This window comes from Alligator mississippiensis, chromosome 1 (genome assembly GCF_030867095.1).
Source record: "Alligator mississippiensis isolate rAllMis1 chromosome 1, rAllMis1, whole genome shotgun sequence".
Taxonomy (NCBI): domain Eukaryota; kingdom Metazoa; phylum Chordata; order Crocodylia; family Alligatoridae; genus Alligator; species Alligator mississippiensis.
The window spans coordinates 481,861,358-481,879,059 of NC_081824.1; the positions used below are offsets into that span (position 1 = coordinate 481,861,358).

A 17,702-nucleotide genomic window follows, 5' to 3' on the forward strand; every position below is an offset into this window, starting at 1 on the left:
CTAGGATGAAAGTTGGACTGGAAGGGACCTCACAAGGGGTGCATCTACACAAGGCACTTACTACACATTAGCCTAACTACACTGTGCAGTATCATGACGGTTAGAAACCATGCTAATAGCCTATTGCTCAATGTTATTTAGGCTAATGTTCAGTAAGCATCGCAAAATAATTATGCGCTGGTGCTACAGTGCAGTAACTCTAGGTACTGTGCATTCAGTGAGTACTTTATTAAGCTAGTACTAAACTAAATGAGCAGTATCTTATGCGTGTTAATGAACATGTAGACGTGCCCAATGTCACCTAGCTCCTTGCTCAAGGATCAACCCACACATCCAACTTTAGAGCAATCAGTCACAATGGGGCCTTGCCAGTGTTTCAGTTTAGTCGTGTTGTGAAGTACTCCGATGAGCCGCAGACATAATTCAGTAGTTGAGCATGTCTAGCTCTAGCAGCCTCCGATGGAGGCTAGACCAGCCCCCTGCTTCCTCAGAGGCTTTCGTCCATCCTGGCAGAGCTCTGTTCTTCTCAACCTGACAGTACATGGCTTGTGGTTTGAGCATGTGGGTATCTGTCACCTGTGTGCCTGTCCCATCTTCCAGTACTGAAAGGGTTCATATTTTTTGTTGCAGGGAGTGAAAGCTTTATGTGTCAGGCACTCTAATAGTGTTCCCATCATGCTGACTTTCTCCAATACCTGCTTCAGCCCGTCTTCTTTCTTCCTGACCGGCATTCCTGAGCTGGAAACCACCCACCTGTGGATCTCCATTCCTTTCTGCTCCATGTACATCATTGCCATCCTGGGGAACTTTACCATCCTCTTCATCGTCAAGGCTGAGCAGAGCCTGCACGAGCCCATGTACATCTTCCTCTGCATGCTGGCTGTCATTGACCTGGTCCTCTCCACCTCCACCATGCCCAAGCTGCTCAGCATCTTCTGGTTTAACACCCAGGAGATCAACGTGCATGCCTGCCTGCTCCAGATGTTTTTCATTCACTCTTTTGCCACCATCGAGTCTGGGATTTTCCTGGCCATGGCTTACGACAGGTATGTGGCCATCTGCAACCCTTTGAGGCACAAAGCTATTTTGACACACTCCATCATTGCCAAGATTGGGCTCATGGCCGTGATACGGGGGGTGCTGTATATTGCCCCCCTGCCCCTGCTCATCAAGCGTCTCACCTACTTTCGGACCAATGTCATCGCCCACTCCTACTGCGAGCACATGGCCGTGGTGATGCTGGCCTGTGAGGACATCACTGTCAACAACCTCTATGGCATGACCATTGGCTTTCTGGTGCTCATTGGGGATTCCCTGTGCATTGCTTTCTCCTACGCAATGATCTTCCGGACTGTCTTCAGTCTCAGCACCCTGGAGGCACGGCTCAAGTCCATCAGCACCTGCAGCTCGCACATCTGTGCCATCCTGGTCTTCTACATCCCCATTGCGGTGTCCTCTCTGACGCATCGCTTTGGGTGGCACGTGGCTCCTCCCATTCACATCCTGCTGGCCAACTTCTACCTGATCATCCCCCCGGTGTTAAACCCCATTGTCTACGCTGTGCGGACCAAGGAAATCCGGAGGAGGCTGTACAAGTTGCTATACTCTAATGGTCTGGTGCAGAAGCAGCATACTTTGCAGAAACCGGGTTAGTAGAGTACGTGTTTATCTCCCTTTAGTGGCTGGACCAGTTCAAAGAAAAACAGTCTATTACCTCTGATAGCTGAAGGAGCTCCCCGTTTTTAGCTCAAGTGGTAGCAGAATGTGTTTTTTTCACCACAAAGTGGGCATGGAGAGAGGGGACTGTTGTATTCACATCCTACAAGACCAAGGAAAGCTGGTCTCTCCATAGAGAACATATCTTTGGCCATTATAGTTATAGGCCCCTACTTGTCCACCACAAGGACATCCTTAATGCAAAGCATTTAGCAAAGGGCAGAATGAAGAGGGGGAGACCAACCCAGAGACCAATGGGACATGGTGCATACCTTGACCACTTGGAGCTTTGTGTAGGCAACAGGATTCAAATTCAGACCATCCTGCTTTGGAAGCCCAGGTCCCTGTCACAGTGGCATAAACAAGCTGTTGGCATTGAGCAATTGAAGTCCTAACTGAAGATAGGCACCTTGACCCTATGCCCATCCTTTGAGCAGCCATATGCCCTACTGCTTTAGTGAGGCTGTTACATGATAAATGATAGGAATGAACAGGAATGATCATTTTGGTTTCCGTGTTTCACATCAACTGGCAGCTGCATGAAATAGGCTATTCCTGCATCCCTGGAGGACAGAAGGCACCGATGAAACCACCACTGAATGGCCCCTCGATGACCAGTTGTCTTGGGCAGAGGTTGGAGGTCAGGCCTGTGCTCTCATGCAAAGCCCTTCCATGTCCTTGGGATGGATGTTTGCAGAGGACTCCTGCCAGCTGATCTGTTTGTCTCAGTTTGAGGTGCTTCAGTTGCAACCTTTGTGAGCCTGGCAGGGTGGGTCTGCATTTGGGCAGTGCCAAAGTCCCACCCGTGTGTAGTTTCAGCAACCCTGTGCATTCCTTGCCTCACTTCCCCTTCACAGGGCAGTGATGGTGAGCACAGGGAGGAAATATCAGAGTTAATCACTTCATAGAGAGCTTCTTGTATAATAGGGGTAGGCAAGTGAGGACAGACTGGGGACTTTTGAGATGCCACATCTAGCAGCCCCCACTGGAAGCAGAACAGGGATTGGAAGTGTGATGGAGGCTGTCTGCCTCCCTTGGGCTCTGGGGGCAGCCACAATGCAAGGGCTGGATGGGGAACCTGGCTGGCCTTGGACAGCCTGGCCTGGGTGCAAAGGACTATGGAGCGTGTAGGCTCTCAGGTGTAGGGATAAAGGTAATAGAGCAGCCACAGGCTCAGAGATGCTTCATGCCAGGGAAAGGGAGCTGGCACTTTGGCATTCTGTGTCGGGGGTCTGCAACCAACCTGTAGCTCCAAGGCTGTGCCGCACATGTTACGACAGATTCTGGCCCTGCTTGTACCATTTCAGGGTTAAATGCATGTGTGACCCTAATGTTGTGTGCCTCAGTTTCCCTGAGGACTTGCACCCAGGGAAAAATGGGAGCTCATGGCATGTTGAAGTAGACCTCTGAGGCTCTGCTTAAGTGCTCAGCTAAGGGGAAAAGGCTATCAAACAAGCAACGAGACAATCTGCAGATGTCGACACAGCTGGGCCCACCACCTGGGTAGACTGGCTGCAGTGCCCCATGCCCAGGAGGGGATTTCAAAGCTTGACAGGCTTGAAAAGAAGACCGCCACAGACAAAGGGGAGAGAGAAAGGCAGGAGGAGAGGAGATTGGGAACTGGAGATGAAACAGTTGAGGCTGGGGACCTGATGGGACCTGCTGTAGATGAATAAATGCTCCTTTTATGCAAGAAGAGCTGCCTGCTTTGCTGCAGAGGAAGTTGGGTGCACGCCATCTCCTTGGCCGGGTAATGTTCCTCCCCAGAAGTGGAGTGAGAAAGTAGTTCTCTGAAGGAAGTCAAGGGGGATCAGGGACGACAAGGCTGTGTATCCAAGTCCAAGGAACCAGGGACTCACCACGCTCAAACCTAAGCCTGGGCTGGCATTGGGGTGGGATTTCCGAGCCTGAAGGACCCAAAGAAGGGGAATCCATGACATCCATAAAGACCCAAAAATGTCTGAACCTGCCAGGGCTCCTCTGGGTCCCATCAAAAGACACCTTCCCAGTCTTCCACAGCACCCCAGTCTCCCACCCAGCTAAGGCCTGTGGGAGGGCTTTTGGGTGCAGGCTTTTATTTATTCCCACTGGGCCCTCTTTTATTGGATACCCTGCCTATTCTCCAGGCCCTGCCATTTTAATTAACCCCATTCTTTCCCAGAGTAAAACTTGGCTTATCTTCAGGCTGGTCCTTGATTCATGGCCCCAGTGAATGGTCATGCCTCCGAGGTTGTGGGGTTTATTAGTGGCTCATACCCCTGGTTGCTCAGAGGGGTGTGGAGGAGGGGGATAGCGAGAAGGGCATAGATAATTGGGTCTAAGTGAGGCTACCACATCCATCAGCAGCACATTTAGAAATCAGGCTACTCCAAAATGGGAACTTCATAGGAATAAAGGAGAGACCCCTGGTCCTGATTTGTCCATACCTTACAAAGTGTCCATGGGTTGGCTGCTAAGTTTGCACCCACAAAAGATGTGATACTCAGCTCTTGGCCTACCCCAACTTCCAAAGCAGGGACAACTACAAAAGAGAATGGCAGGGACCTGGTAGCTGGGGGGTGAAGCATGTATATTTGAGTTGAAGAGCACCTCTTGAGGTCCCTTCCAGCCCCACTGCTCTAGGTTTCTATGTTTCTCTATGAATATCTATGACTCATGTGCATTTTCTATGATTACAGTAACCTTGAGTGATGTGGCCATGCTCAGTGAATGAGGCAGTTCTACCCCCTCTCGTTACTGGCTGCCTCCCACCCAGGCAGCCTACACATGCACAACAAGGTCCTGGCTCAATCCAGTTGCCGATGGCAATGGGTCTGGAGTATCCCTGCCTGATCCATATGCACCTTCCCTTATTACGTGGATATAGATTGCAATCCACCAGTCATCTTTGCTATCCCTAATTGTTTTTTGCTCATGGTGTAGGCTGTAGAGCCCTCAGACCACCCACAATCCAGGCATGGTTCCAGGAAAGGTGCTAGCCATGTGGTTTGGTTTCCACACACTTCTCCTTAACCTCATCAGTGCAATACTTGCCTGTTGCCCTCATGTCAAAATCTTATGGCTGTGTGTAGGGAACCGGTCATCCATTCATTTTTCCATGGAAGCTTCAGGCTGGAGGAAAAAAAACGCTAATTTGGGAACAACTGAATCATAGGAAGCTAGGAATGGAAGGAGCCCCATCTAGTCTCATTATCCATGCTCTGGAGAAGAATCAGGTCTACCTAGACCCTCCTTTACAGGTGTTGGTATATCCAAGTATGGAGCAGAAATCTCCAAGGGCAGGGATTCAGCCCAAGTTCCTCAGGCAAACAGAAGTGTTTCCCAGGATCTAACCTGAATCTCCCTTGTTGAAAACAGAGTCAGCTACTTTTGTCCTGCCCTTTTTGCAAATAGAAAAAAACAACAAGATTCCTGCTTTCTCTATAGGAACCACACACATGTTTATAGACTATTGTAACACTTCTCTTTTCATCCTAGGGGTGGCAATGTGGGACCAGGGATGGAAGGTGAATGGGGCGCATGAAGAGTTGCTGTTCCTTAAGGACACGATCCTCAAAGCACAAAACAAAACTGTTCCCATGAAGAGGAAAGGTAGCAAAAAGGCTGGCAAGCCATCCTGGCTCAATAGGGACATGACGATCCTCTTGAAAATGAAAATAGAGGCATACACACAGTGGAAACTAGGGACAGTCCTCAAGGAGGACTATAAAATGGTGGTCCACACTTGTAGGGAAATGATTAGGAAAGCTAAGGTGGTGACTAATTTTAAGCTAGCCAAGGGAGTCAAGGGCAAGAACAAGTCCGTCTTTAGGTATGTAGGGAGCAGACGCAAAACAAATGGAAGCATGAGGCCCCTGCTTAACACCTCGGGACAGCTGGTAACAGACACTCACTCAGGAAAAAAGTGAACTCCTGAATGCCCACTTTGCTCTGATATTTCACTGGACCAAGGGGAAAGACAGGTGAGATAAGGGTCACAGGGGGCATGATAGCCTTCACAGTGGAAGCTGAGCTGAGCAAAACCAACTAGAAAAGCTAGACATTTGTAAGTCAGCGGGACCAGATGGACCTCACCCGAGAGTGCTGATGGAGCTGGCCGAGGTGATTGCGGGACCCCTGGCAAAACTCTTTCAGAATTCATGGCACACAAGAGAGATCCCTGAGGACTGGAAGAGGGCCAACATTGTGCCCATCTTCAAGAAGGGGAAGAGGGAGGACCCAGGCAATTATAAACCAATCATCCTAACCTCCATCCCAAGGAAAATCCTGGAAAAACTCATTAAAGAATCTATGTGTGATATACTTGTTGAGGGTAAGATTCTGAATGACAGCTGGCATGGCTTCATCATGGGTAGGTCTTGTCTTATCAATCATATCTTCTTCTATGGACAGGTCTCTCGTCCCCTGGACACGGGAGAGAAGGTTAACATTATATACCTAGACTTCCAAAAGGCTTTTGATGTAGTAACCCATGATATCCTTGGGGAAAAAAAATTGGAAGATTGTAGGCTTAACTGCTCAACAGTTCAATGGCTGGAAAACTGGCTGTGAGGTAGGACCCAGAGAGTTCTCATGAATGGATCTGTCATCCTGGTGCAAAGTAGGCAGTGGCGTCCCCCATGGGTCCATGCTTGGACCAGTGCTTTTCAACATCTTTATCAATGATTTGGATGTGGGGGTGAAAATCTCACTGGCCAAGTTTGTGCACAACACCAAGTTATGGGGGAGTGTGGCCATGCCAGAATATCGGTTGCTGACACAGACAGACCTGGACAGGCTGGAGAGTTGGGCAGACCAGAACAAGATGAAGTTCAACACTTAGAAGTGTAAGGTGCTCCACCTGGGGACAAACAATCCCCCACATACCGACAGGCTTGGTGGTGACAGTTTGACTTGCACCACAGCCGAAAGGGACCTAGGGGTAGTGATTGACCATCGCATGAACATAAGCTGTCAATTCAGTGCTGTGGCCAGCAGGGAAAACAACATGCTGGTATGCATTAACTGTTGTATTTCATGCAAAACTAAGGAATTGATACTCCCACTGTACTCTGCACTGGTGAAACCACAGCTGGAGCACTGCATCCAGTTCTGGGCACAGCAATTCAACAAGGATGTGGAAAAACTTGAGAGGGTCCGGAGAAGAGTCACCCGTATGATCAGGGACTTGCAAGGCAAACCATACGAGGAAAGGCTGAGGGACCTGGGCCTCCTTAACCTAAAGAAGAGAAGGTTGAGAGGGGACTTGATAGTGGCTTACCACTCTATCAGAGGGCATCAGGAGCTCAGTGAACAGCTGTTCACCAGGGCACCCCAGGAGAAGACCAGGATCAATGGAAACAAATTCCTGGAAGGCTGCTTCAGGCTCAATTCCAGGAAAAACTTCTTCACAGTCAGGGTGTCCAGACTGTGGAATAAACTCCCTCCAGAGGCGGTGCAGTCACCTACCTTGGAAATCTTCAAGAGGAGACTGGATGGTCACCTTGCTGGGGTTACTTCACCCCAGTTGTCTTTTCCTGCCTAGTGCAGGGGGACTGGATGCGATGATCTACAGCATCCCTTCCAGGCCCTGCCAATCTATGAATCTATGAATCCTCTTATTTCCAGATTAAACAAACTCAGCTCTTTAAACCAGCTTCACAGTTCACATTTTCAAAGCTTGCGCTCTGTCCCTTCTGTGGGTGGAGGGGTTGGGAGCAGTGGATCCTGGGATGCTGGAGGACTGCAAATTGCTCATTTTATCTCTGTGGAGCAGTTTGAAGTTACCCTAACACAAGCTAGGGAGCACGGCCCAGAGTTAACCCTTACCTGAAGTGGTGTAAATCTGAGAGGCTCTGAGGGCACTTAGCACACGTTAACAAGCTTTAATATGCACATGCTCATGTTTTAAATGCCCTTAGTATGGTCCAACAAAGTTGTTAGGGTAATGTGATATCTTTTATTAGACCAACTAAATAGCTGGAAAAAGTGTTCTTTGCAAGCTTTCAGGAACAAATGCCGTTCTTTAGGCACAGGGAGAGTTTGCTGGTGTTTGTGTGGTCTCCTTAGCATGGTCTAAGTGTAATGTGTAATTTCACCATAACTCCAGCCCGTGCCCTAACTTCATCCTATTGGCCAAAATGCACGGAGACCAGTGCAGTGAGGAAGTTTCTTCCCTGTTATGAGCAAGAATCCACTATCTATTCGATAAAGGGTGGCAGCAGCCATGTCACAGAGCCACACACCCTCTGACTTTGTATTTTTCTCCAGGTCCCATATGCCACCCTCTCATGTTTGCACAGGAAGGTCAGGAATCTAGCAGAGCTGGTTGTTCCTTACAAAGCTGAAATTAAGGCTCTAGCAACATGCTATTTCAGCATATATGGCTTGGCTACACCCTGAGCTCTTCCATGACTTGGAACCTATAAAAGAATTGTACAGACTGTTGAAATGTGGCTGTATTACTATGGAGGTGTGTATAGTTGTGTTTTGAGCACAGAGGGACTATGTGAGGAAATTAGAAGCAAGTAGAAGAGCAAGAAAAGAGTAGGTCCCTTCTGAATGGGGAGAAGAAGCCATTTTTTTATTTCAGTCTTCACATCAAAGAGGTTACCTGTCCCATGGCAAGCTCAGTGAGCAGCAGGGGCAGGGGGAAGGTTCTTGGTTGGGAAAAAACATATGAGAGTTGAACCCCTCCCTGCCATGCCACTGACTTTCTCTCCCATGGCCCAAGAGTCAGTTTTTGGGAGCAAGCGGCTCCCTGGAGCCAAAGCCTTGCTCTTCGGGTTAAGGTTCGTGAGAGCAGGGATTCCTACATGGCGCCAATGTCATGACTGGCTTTTCAAACAGCCTCCTGAGAGTACAGACACAGTGTGGGGGTAGAGCATGGTTCAGGATGGCCCCATGACCTGAAGACATGCTCACCACCTCTCTTCGTGGAGTCTGTCATCCCCAGCTGGTGGGAGGAAGGGTGCCAATACCAGGCCAAAGATATGAAAGACCTGCTTGCGGATCTGTTTGGTCTTCATGCCATAAATAATGGGGTTTAACATGGGAGGGAGAGTGAGGTAGAGGTCGGCTACTAGGACTTGGGTGTGAGGTGCCAGGCTGAGAGAGAACATCTGAAGATACATGGAGAGGAGCCCACCCAAGTAGAAGAGCAGGAGGACACTGATGTGGGACCCACAGGTGCTGAAGGCCTTGAGACGTGCCTCCTGGGAGGAGAGCCGGAGCACGGAGCGGAGGATCATGCTGTATGAGAAGGCAATGAACATGGAGTCTGCCCCCACCAGAAGTGTGGCCACCACCAGGCTGTACAGGTCACTGGCTGTTGGGTCCGCGCAGGCCAGCTCTACAATGGCCATGTGCTCACAGTAGGAGTGAGGGATGCGGTTGCCTTTGCAGTAGGGCAATCTGGCAAGCAGGCAGGTGAGGGGGATCATAACGCCGATGCCTCTAGCCAAGGACAGCAGCCCTATCTGGGCAATCCGTGGGTTGGTTAAGACCATGGCATATCTCAGTGGCTTGCAGATGGCCATGTAGCGGTCAAAGGACATGGCCAGCAGTACCCCAGACTCAACCGCCGTGAATGTGTGGATGAAGAACATCTGGGTGAAGCAGGCCTCGAAGCTGATCTCCTTGGAATCCAGCCAGAAGATGCTCAGCATCTTGGGGATGACAGCGGTCGAGAAGACCAGGTCGATGACAGCTAGCATGAACAGGAAGTAGTACATGGGCTCATGGAGGCTTTTGTCCAGCCTGATGACGATGAGGACAGTGCCATTCCCCAGCAGCACCATGAAGTACATCAGGCTGAATGGGATGGAGATCCAGATGTGGGCAGCTTCCAGGCCAGGGATGCCTGTCAGCAGAAAGGCTGAGGGGTTGGAGCAGGAATGATTGACAGATGACATGGCAGGCCGTAGGCAGACCAATAGCTTCTCAGATGTTCCCTGAAAAGCAAACACCTTTAAGGGGTTGGATCTCTTGCTCATAACATGCTGGGCACTGTAAACTGTTTTTACCTCCAATCCAATGACATTCTGTGTATTTGTCACATTCAATTGAATTCAACACAAAACGGCTTTTAAAGCAGCAGCATGGACAGGGGAGGTGGTGTGATCTGCTCCAGGGACCTGTGTGCCTGGATCCACCACTGCCCTCTTGAATGACTTCGGGCAGGTCCCTTTGCTTTACTTTCTCTTTCTGCTCTTGGCCTGTTTTGTCTATTTAGCTTGTGAGCTTTTTAGGAAAAGGACCTTCTGTTATGGTCCCTGTCTGCAGGACTCACTTGGCTGCTACTGAAATGCCTGATGGGCAGGAATTCAGGTATTCCGTTTCCCATGGAAAAAAGGAGAAAAATGGAGATTCCCCCCTTTCCCAGAGGAAAACGTGACTTTCTCATTTTAAGGGAGAAACCCATAGATTTTGCACATTTGCAAAGAGCTATCAGCAGGCGGGCAAAGTTGCAGCCTGCAAGGGGTTGAGAGGGAGCAGGAAGAGTGCAGACAGGCAGAGGCGTTATGTGTGTGTATATGCACATGGCCTGGACCTGTGTTCTGTGAGCTAAGGGGGCAGGGGGAGCTCTGATCTTCCACGATAAAAACCCCCAACATCAAATAATGAAATTTATGGGTATTTAGAATTTATTTTATTATAGTGATTCAGGCACCAGCAGACTTTCAAATTGCTTTAAAACTGTAAATATATCAATAAAACATTGTGTTCAACTTATACTTATACATATATATATATATATATATATATATACACACACACACACACATACATACAGAGAGAGAGAGAGCGAGCTTCCATTATAATCAAAGGACAATTTTCTTGCCACTTTCCAGTTGGTCTAATAAAAGGTATCATTTTGGAACCAAGAGTTCTAGTTTTTTGTACGTCCATTATAATCATGGATTTGGGGTTTTTAATCAGAGAATTTACTTTAAAAAAAAAATCAGAGAATTTGCTATTTTTTTTTTAATCAGGGAAAACCAGGATCCCTGCTGAAGGGGTAGGTGGGTCATGAAGACATCTTGGTCCATCCCTCTCTACCCCAGAAACCACCTGCAATTAGGATGCCTAACCTAATGGGGAAATGGGGGTGACGGTTCCAGGGGGATGGTTAGGAGACAGTTAACGTCCCTGTGCACAACCAGTGTAGGCTACACCCTGCAGGGTTACAGCCTGACTTGCCAGAGCAAGATGAATCAGAAAGAAGGGAACTGGGAAAGGGACCCATCATGTGGCTTATTTCAGGAGACATTTGGTACGGGGAAGTGAAGACTGAGACGTTTGATAACTCTGAGCTCTCTCTCCATCTATGCATGCACGATTTTGCCATATTTGTGAAAGCCAGAACAAAGCACTATCCCATAAATCAAAGTATTTCCCCCAGTTGCCTCTACCTGGAGCCCAATAACTCATGTCTGAAGACAGTGCGTTGTCCTGGAAAAGAATCCCATCTGGATTTGAAGGCACAAAGTGGGAATCTACTGCTTCTCCTGATCGTTTTTTTCCTAAGAGTTCAGCACCTGCATTGCTCAGGATAAACAGCTGCCTGCTTTCTCAAGTGGCAGACAAACTCTTTGGGTAGAGGTGATATCTTTTATTAGACCAACTAAATAGTTGCAAAAAAATTTTATTAGCAACCTTTCAGACACACATCCTTCATCAGGCAAAGCAAGACATTAAAAATGGCGAGGGAGTTTAATAACAGGGCACGTGGAAAAGAACTTCCTGGTGTTAGTTTTAAACTTACTACCTTCTCCTTTCATCTTACAATCTGTATTTATCATCTCCCTATTGTGGGAGATGATAAATAGTACATTCCTATGGCTGTTCTCTTTTATTATTTTGGAAACCTTTCTCATGCCCCGCCTCAAGTGTTTCTTTTCTAAACTGGACAAGCCTGGCCTCTTCAATCTCTCCTCATATGAAAGCCCCTCCAGACCACTCAGCATCCTTGTTCCCCTTCTCTGCCCCTTCTCGAGTTCTTTTATATCCTTTCTGAGGTGTGGATACCGCAACTGGGCACAAGATTTAAGCTGTGGATGTACTGTGGAGTTATAAAGGGGCATCATGATACTTTCTGTTCTGTCCACAGTTCCTTTCCTAATCATCCCTTACACGTTGGTTGCCTTTCTGACAGCTGCTGAGCTGATGTTTTTAGCAAAATGTCCACAACAACATCCCAGGTCTCTTCACTGTGTGGTAAGAGCGAATGTAGAGCCCAGCACAGTGCAGGTAGAGTTTGGGTTGCTTTTGCCCATGTGTGTCACCTGACACCTGCAGTCTCAGTGTCTCAGCAACACTACACATAGAAGTGAAATCATCGCCTGTCTCATGCCCCTTGGCTTCTACATACCAGGATCATGTCAGCCCTTTGTGCCACGGCATCACAGGGGAGCCCGTCTCAACCTGCATGCCCATGAAGGCCCCTCCACTCTTTCCAGAGTCCCTGCTTCCCCGATACAGACTTCTGCTCTGTAGCTCTGCCCTGATCTCCCTGTTCCTACATGCAAAGCCTTGCATTTTGTCTGAATTAGCCAGTCACCAAGAGATCCAGATCACCCTGTAGGTCTCCCTTGTCCTCATAGTTGCTTGTCCCTCTGCCAATTCTATTTAATACCTGCAAATTTTTCCAGCAGTGCTTTTTTATTTGATGACAGGTTGCCGATAAAAACTTAGGATAAGGCCCATCCTAGATGTGATCTCTGCCTGTGAAATCCCAATAGATGCTTGCACTTTCCAACTACTTTTGGAGATTTGTCAATTAGCCACTTCCTAAACCATTTAGCAGATGCCTATATAGTGCCTGTTGTAATCAGAAAGCTATGCAGCAGACCCAAAAGTCTACTTATACTGCTCATTTGAATGAATCAAGGTTGGTTTGACAGGATTTATTTCCTAAAACACTGCATTAATTGGCATGAATGTGACCTCCTGTCCTTTAATTATGTATTGAATAATATCAACTTGATTCCAGTCAGTGTCTCCTCCACCCGTTTACTAGTTTTAAACAGGTTTTAATGATTACTTCTAAATTCCAGGAAGATTAATTCCACCAAGTTTCAGAAATATGAGTCTGGCTAATTTTTAAATCATTATGAGAATTTCTAGATTTCATTCCAGACTTCTAGCATTGGTACAGAGGAATAAAAACCATCCATCCATCCATCCATCCATCCATCCATCCATCCATCCCCAGAACATATTTACATCCATCCATCCATGATGGGTTTAGGTTAGATATTAGGAAGAACTTTCTGACTAGGAGGATAGTAAAGCACTGGGTCAGGCTACCCAGAGAGGTGGGGGAATCTCCATCCTTGGAGGTGTTTAAGACCTGGCTAGACAAAGCCTTGGCTGGGATGATGTAGTTGGGGCTGGTCCTGCTTGGAGCAGGGGGTTGGACTAGGTGTGACCTCCTGAGGTCCCTTCCATCCCTTGTTTTCTATGATTTTATGACCTTGAAGCTCATCACCATAGTATTAGTACATTCCCCATGTACAATATGTTGCCTATAGACAAATGCCTAGTATATTTAGAGTCTCTGACTTTTCGCACTTCATGGAAAGTGTTGACATTGCTCCAAGTCAAGTCAAACCAAAACAAGTCAAGTCAGTGCTGAGGCCTCTGCAACCATTGGGGCACCTTAGATGCTGTAACAACTTTCCTCCGCTCAGTCCTATGTGCTTAGAGGAGCATTTACTGTGTTGTTGTTTTTTTTAATTAACGTTGTTGTGCTTTGTTTTGGGGGCTATCAGATAATGATCATCATCATTATAATGCTTTTCTAAACTTGGTAATCTGGTTCCCTTAATTATGAAAACTTTATTTTAATTTCGCGTTACATATTTTAATACTATTTCTTTGCTATTTTTCAAGTCACCTCTTAACTACACCACTTATTTTAGATCTCTTATGAGCCATGTACGATGGCATTTCTCCCAGGGCAGGCAGCACTTTTCCTATATGTTGTGAGTACAACTGGTGAATTCCTTTGTCAAAACATGTTTTTCCCAATGAAGAATGCCCTCTCAGCCAATGTGAACATTTCTGCAGATAATGCCCATCCTGCTCCAAATTCTGATGTGTTTTGATGAAAAGCAGAAGTATTTTTTTCCGTTTAAATGTCAAATGTGGTAAAAAAATGATTTTTTTTATTGTTATTGGCTGTGGCTTTTTAACTGAAATCAAACAGTTAACTGAGATGGATTTTGAAAACTGAGGTTTTTTTTCCATGGGATTTTTCATGGAGGGTGGGGGGAAGCTTTCACTGCAGCTTTTGAGGAAACAACCATTTTTTTTGCGATTAAATTTTCCAGCAAAGCTATAATTGGCATTGCTTGTTTTAGCCTGATGCTCATTCCTCCCAAAATACAACCCTCTGCAATGATCTGCTTAAACCATCCCCTGCATTCACTGACCTTGCAGCTCTCCGCACTGGCTCTCCTTCGGTCTTTGAGGGCGTTAGTTCTGCATGGTGTCTGCATCTCTCTCTTGATATAGCAGTCCAGCCTTGCAGGAGACTTTATAAATCATGCCAGTGAGCTCCCCTGGGATGTCCCCATGAGCTGGGAGTCCCTGGTGAGGGCTGTCTCTGCAAACAAGCAGTACCATGGTTTAGGGGACTGAGGGGTAGATGCCAAGAGCCCCAGATTAATTCATACCTACCTGCTTCTGCTCTCTAATGCTCTGAACTCTATAAGCCACCAGCTTGTAGAGATGCAAAGAGCAACTTTACCCTCTTATCTCGTAGCAAACCCCCCGAATTTTTCTTTTTTTTTTTAAATGCATTCCCTCCCCTTCCCTAACCATTTCCAACTTTCTTTCTGATCTCTCTACCCCTTACAAATAGTTATTAGTAGTATTAGGTAAGTTAAATTCTTATATTCCCTTATGACAAGACCCCACCCCCCATTTTTTTATATTGTAAATAATGTTTTGTTAGGTTTGTATTGATTTTTACTGTTGTATATTGTATTATTATCATTTTTGTAATTGATGTTTATTGTTTCATATGGATATTGTATGGTTTAGGCCTGTGTTTGTAAGTGAACCAAAGTAATGTCAAGTTTCTATTTTGTATGTCAAGCCTCCATCTTATGTCCTCTGTCTGGGCATCCCTCGTGTTGTAACTGTGTGACTCATGTACCCCTCCCCTGTCAATTGGTTCCCGGATGAATGGGAGCGATTGGGAATGATTGAAATACAATGGTAGCAGGCCTCTACTGAATGGCCTGCAAAGACCGAGCCATCACCTCGCATTGATTCATCCAGGAACCACGGACCTCATCCAGGAACAGAGACAAGAACCCAGCATTTGAAAGACAAAAGATCCTGCAGAACCAGCAACACTACCATTGTACCCCACCATTACAGACACCCGAAACTGCACATCCTGGCATGGAGCACACATGCTCAGTATGCCAGGGGCAGACCCTTGCCTGGGCATGCCTCCTGTCACTGGGGTCACACAAGGTCTTCCCCTATAAAAAGGGGCAGTGAAGACAGACCCAGTGGGAGCACCATTTCTATCTGAACCAGATCAGCTCCACATCACGCTGCCTATCCACCCCAGAGGCCTTGCTGGCAACCCCCTCTGGACAACACCGAGCTGAAGGAGACCCCCGACTGGCCATCGAGGACCAACTTTCAGCCTGGGATAGGTAGACATCACCTGCACATTTCCTCCTCCAATTTGGACTCTTTCTCTCTCCTCCCGGACTTCGGCCCCTACACCAAGCCTCTTTAACCCCTGCTGCCATTGTGTGTGTACGTGTGTGTGTATGCACGTGCAAAGGAATCAATAAGATATTGTGTCACCATCTCCCCTGTTCAATAAAACCACTGTCATTTGTAACCCCAAGTTGGGTTGTATTTTACTGAGCCCCAGTCCCTTCCCCATCTTAAATTCCGATCTTTGTCTCTCTCTCAGCTTTCCTCACCTTTTCCCTGCCACCTCTCAGCTCCTCCTCCATTCCCCTGGTGCAGCCTCTTGGCCCTGTTGCTGTCTGCTGTCTCTCAGCCCCGCTCCTGCTGCTTTTTGCCTTCTCTCTGTCCCTTCTCCATTCCCCTGCTGCAGCCTCTTGGCCCTGTTGCTTTCTGCCATCTCTCAGTCCCATTACTGCCATCCACTGCTTGCTTCCCATGTCTTCCACAGCCCTTACTGCCATTTCTGATGCTTCTAGCCTCCTGGCCCCATTACTGCTGTCCACCGCCTCCTTCTCGTGTTTTTCTGCAGTCCTTCCTGCCACTTTTAGCCTTTCAGCCCTGTTCATTTCTGCCTCCTGCTGCCTCTCCCTATCTTTCTCTCTGCCTTCTGTTCCCAATCTTTCCTGCCCCACCTGTGTTCTCCTGCTTTCCCCCACACCCTCTCTAGCCACCTCCTCTCCCTCCCTCCACAGTCCTGTGGTCTGCCACCAACTTTCCTGCAGCTTCTTCGGGCTGCTCCACAGGTTTCCTGGCAGCCAGAGCCCTTCTTCAGCTCCTGGCACTGGCAGCCCCTCTCCCTGTAACTTCCTGAGATCCCCAGCAGTCGCTCTCCAGCACCCTTGGTTCCCAGAGCCAGCCCTCAGTTTCCTCTGCACCCTCTCTAGCTCCCCTGCACCCTCTGTCCCAGTTTCCCTCTCCTTCTACCTTTTGGCTCCCCTGTAGTTCCGACTTCTGTCCCAGCCTCTGTGTTGGCTTCTCTCCGGCATCACTCCCCTGTTCTGCAGGCTTTGGGCATTGTCCTTTAATCAGTTAAGGTCAATTAACCTAAAGTAACCCCCAAGCCTCAGTTCTTTAGCCCAGCTCTCTCTGGTCTACTGGTTCTAATCCTAGTCCTGGTAACTTTCACTCCCTACACTTCTACTTTCTTACCTTAACCTTTCCCCAGGTATCCCAAGTACACCAAGCACATACATACATACACATCACAACACCCTAGTTAAGAACTCACCTGTGTGTGCGTGTACGTGAGTGGTATATATGTGAACTGATATTCATATATGTCACTGTGTGCATGATATATGAATTAGTGATCTGTGTGTGTGTATTGGGTGTGCAGGTATTGATAGTTGATTCTGGTCTAATTTTTGGTCTGTATAGTGTGTGTAGGTGTTTGAACTGGCAACAGGTGTGCATCTGCCTTGGCTAATTGACTGTGTGTGTGTGTATGTACCTAATTGATTTCTGTGTTTGTGTATGTGCAATTATACACTGCACCCTCCTGTCTAGCAGTGCAATTTTTAGATCCTGGGAGTTGGCCTGACCCCATAGGGCAACATTTTCATCTGGTCTCATCTCTCTAGGCCTTGTTGCCTTCACTACCTGAGCCTAAGTGTATGGGACTATTGATATTGCTCTCATCCTGGAGTTTGAAACTGCCTCAAAAATACTGCCCAAGGCATTCGGCTGTGCCCCAAACTGGAACATGCAGTAGGTTTCTTGTCTCAATTGTGCCCACCAGGTATGAGGTGCCAATGAGAACTGAGGTCTGTGTTTCAGTTAGAAACTTATTAGACTCTGCTGGGCAAAGGGGCTCCTGAAGTGAATCAGTTCTCTTTCCAGGGCAGGCCTGGAATAACCCATCTCAGTTTCTTATAAGCCCTGGTGTTGCCTTTCGCACATGAAGGAACAGAGCCCCTGATAATCATAGAAACCTAGAAAATGAAGGTTGAAGGGACCTCAGGAGGTCACATCTAGTCGAACCCGCTGCTGAAAGCAAGACCAGCCCCAACTACATCATCCCAGCCAAGGCTATGTCCACCTGGGTCTTCAATACTTTGAAGGATGGAACTTCTATCACCTCTCTGGGTAGCCTGTTCTAGTGCTTTACTACCCTCCTTGGGAGAAAGATTTTCCTAATATCCAACCTCAACTCCCCTTGCTGCAACTTGAGCCCATTGCTCCTTCTTCTGTCATTTTTCCTGGTATTCAGCCTGAAGCAGCACTCCAGGAGTTGGTATTCATTGGTCCTGGTCTTCCCCTTTTCAACATGTTCATCAATTATT

The 17,702-nt window shown here is 47.5% G+C and overlaps 2 protein-coding genes across 2 annotated transcripts; one reads left to right on the plus strand and one right to left on the minus strand.

Annotated features, from left to right (window-relative positions):
• The first annotated feature begins 675 nt into the window (after positions 1-675).
• Positions 676-1,653, plus strand: LOC102566741 (olfactory receptor 52M1). The gene has a single exon (XM_006258030.1). The coding sequence runs from the start codon at positions 676-678 to the stop codon at positions 1,651-1,653; it is 978 nt and encodes a 325-aa protein (XP_006258092.1).
• A 6,962-nt stretch (positions 1,654-8,615) lies between these two features.
• Positions 8,616-9,608, minus strand: LOC102566972 (olfactory receptor 52K2). Its single transcript, XM_006258031.3, has one exon. The coding sequence runs from the start codon at positions 9,606-9,608 to the stop codon at positions 8,616-8,618; it is 993 nt and encodes a 330-aa protein (XP_006258093.1).
• Positions 9,609-17,702: the final 8,094 nt, after the last annotated feature.

Bases quoted from the DNA above. Each gene is read 5' to 3' on its own strand.
- LOC102566972 (XM_006258031.3), bottom strand. From the start codon at position 9,608: ATGTCATCTGTCAATCATTCCTGCTCCAACCCCTCAGCCTTTCTGCTG.
- LOC102566741 (XM_006258030.1), top strand. From the start codon at position 676: ATGCTGACTTTCTCCAATACCTGCTTCAGCCCGTCTTCTTTCTTCCTG.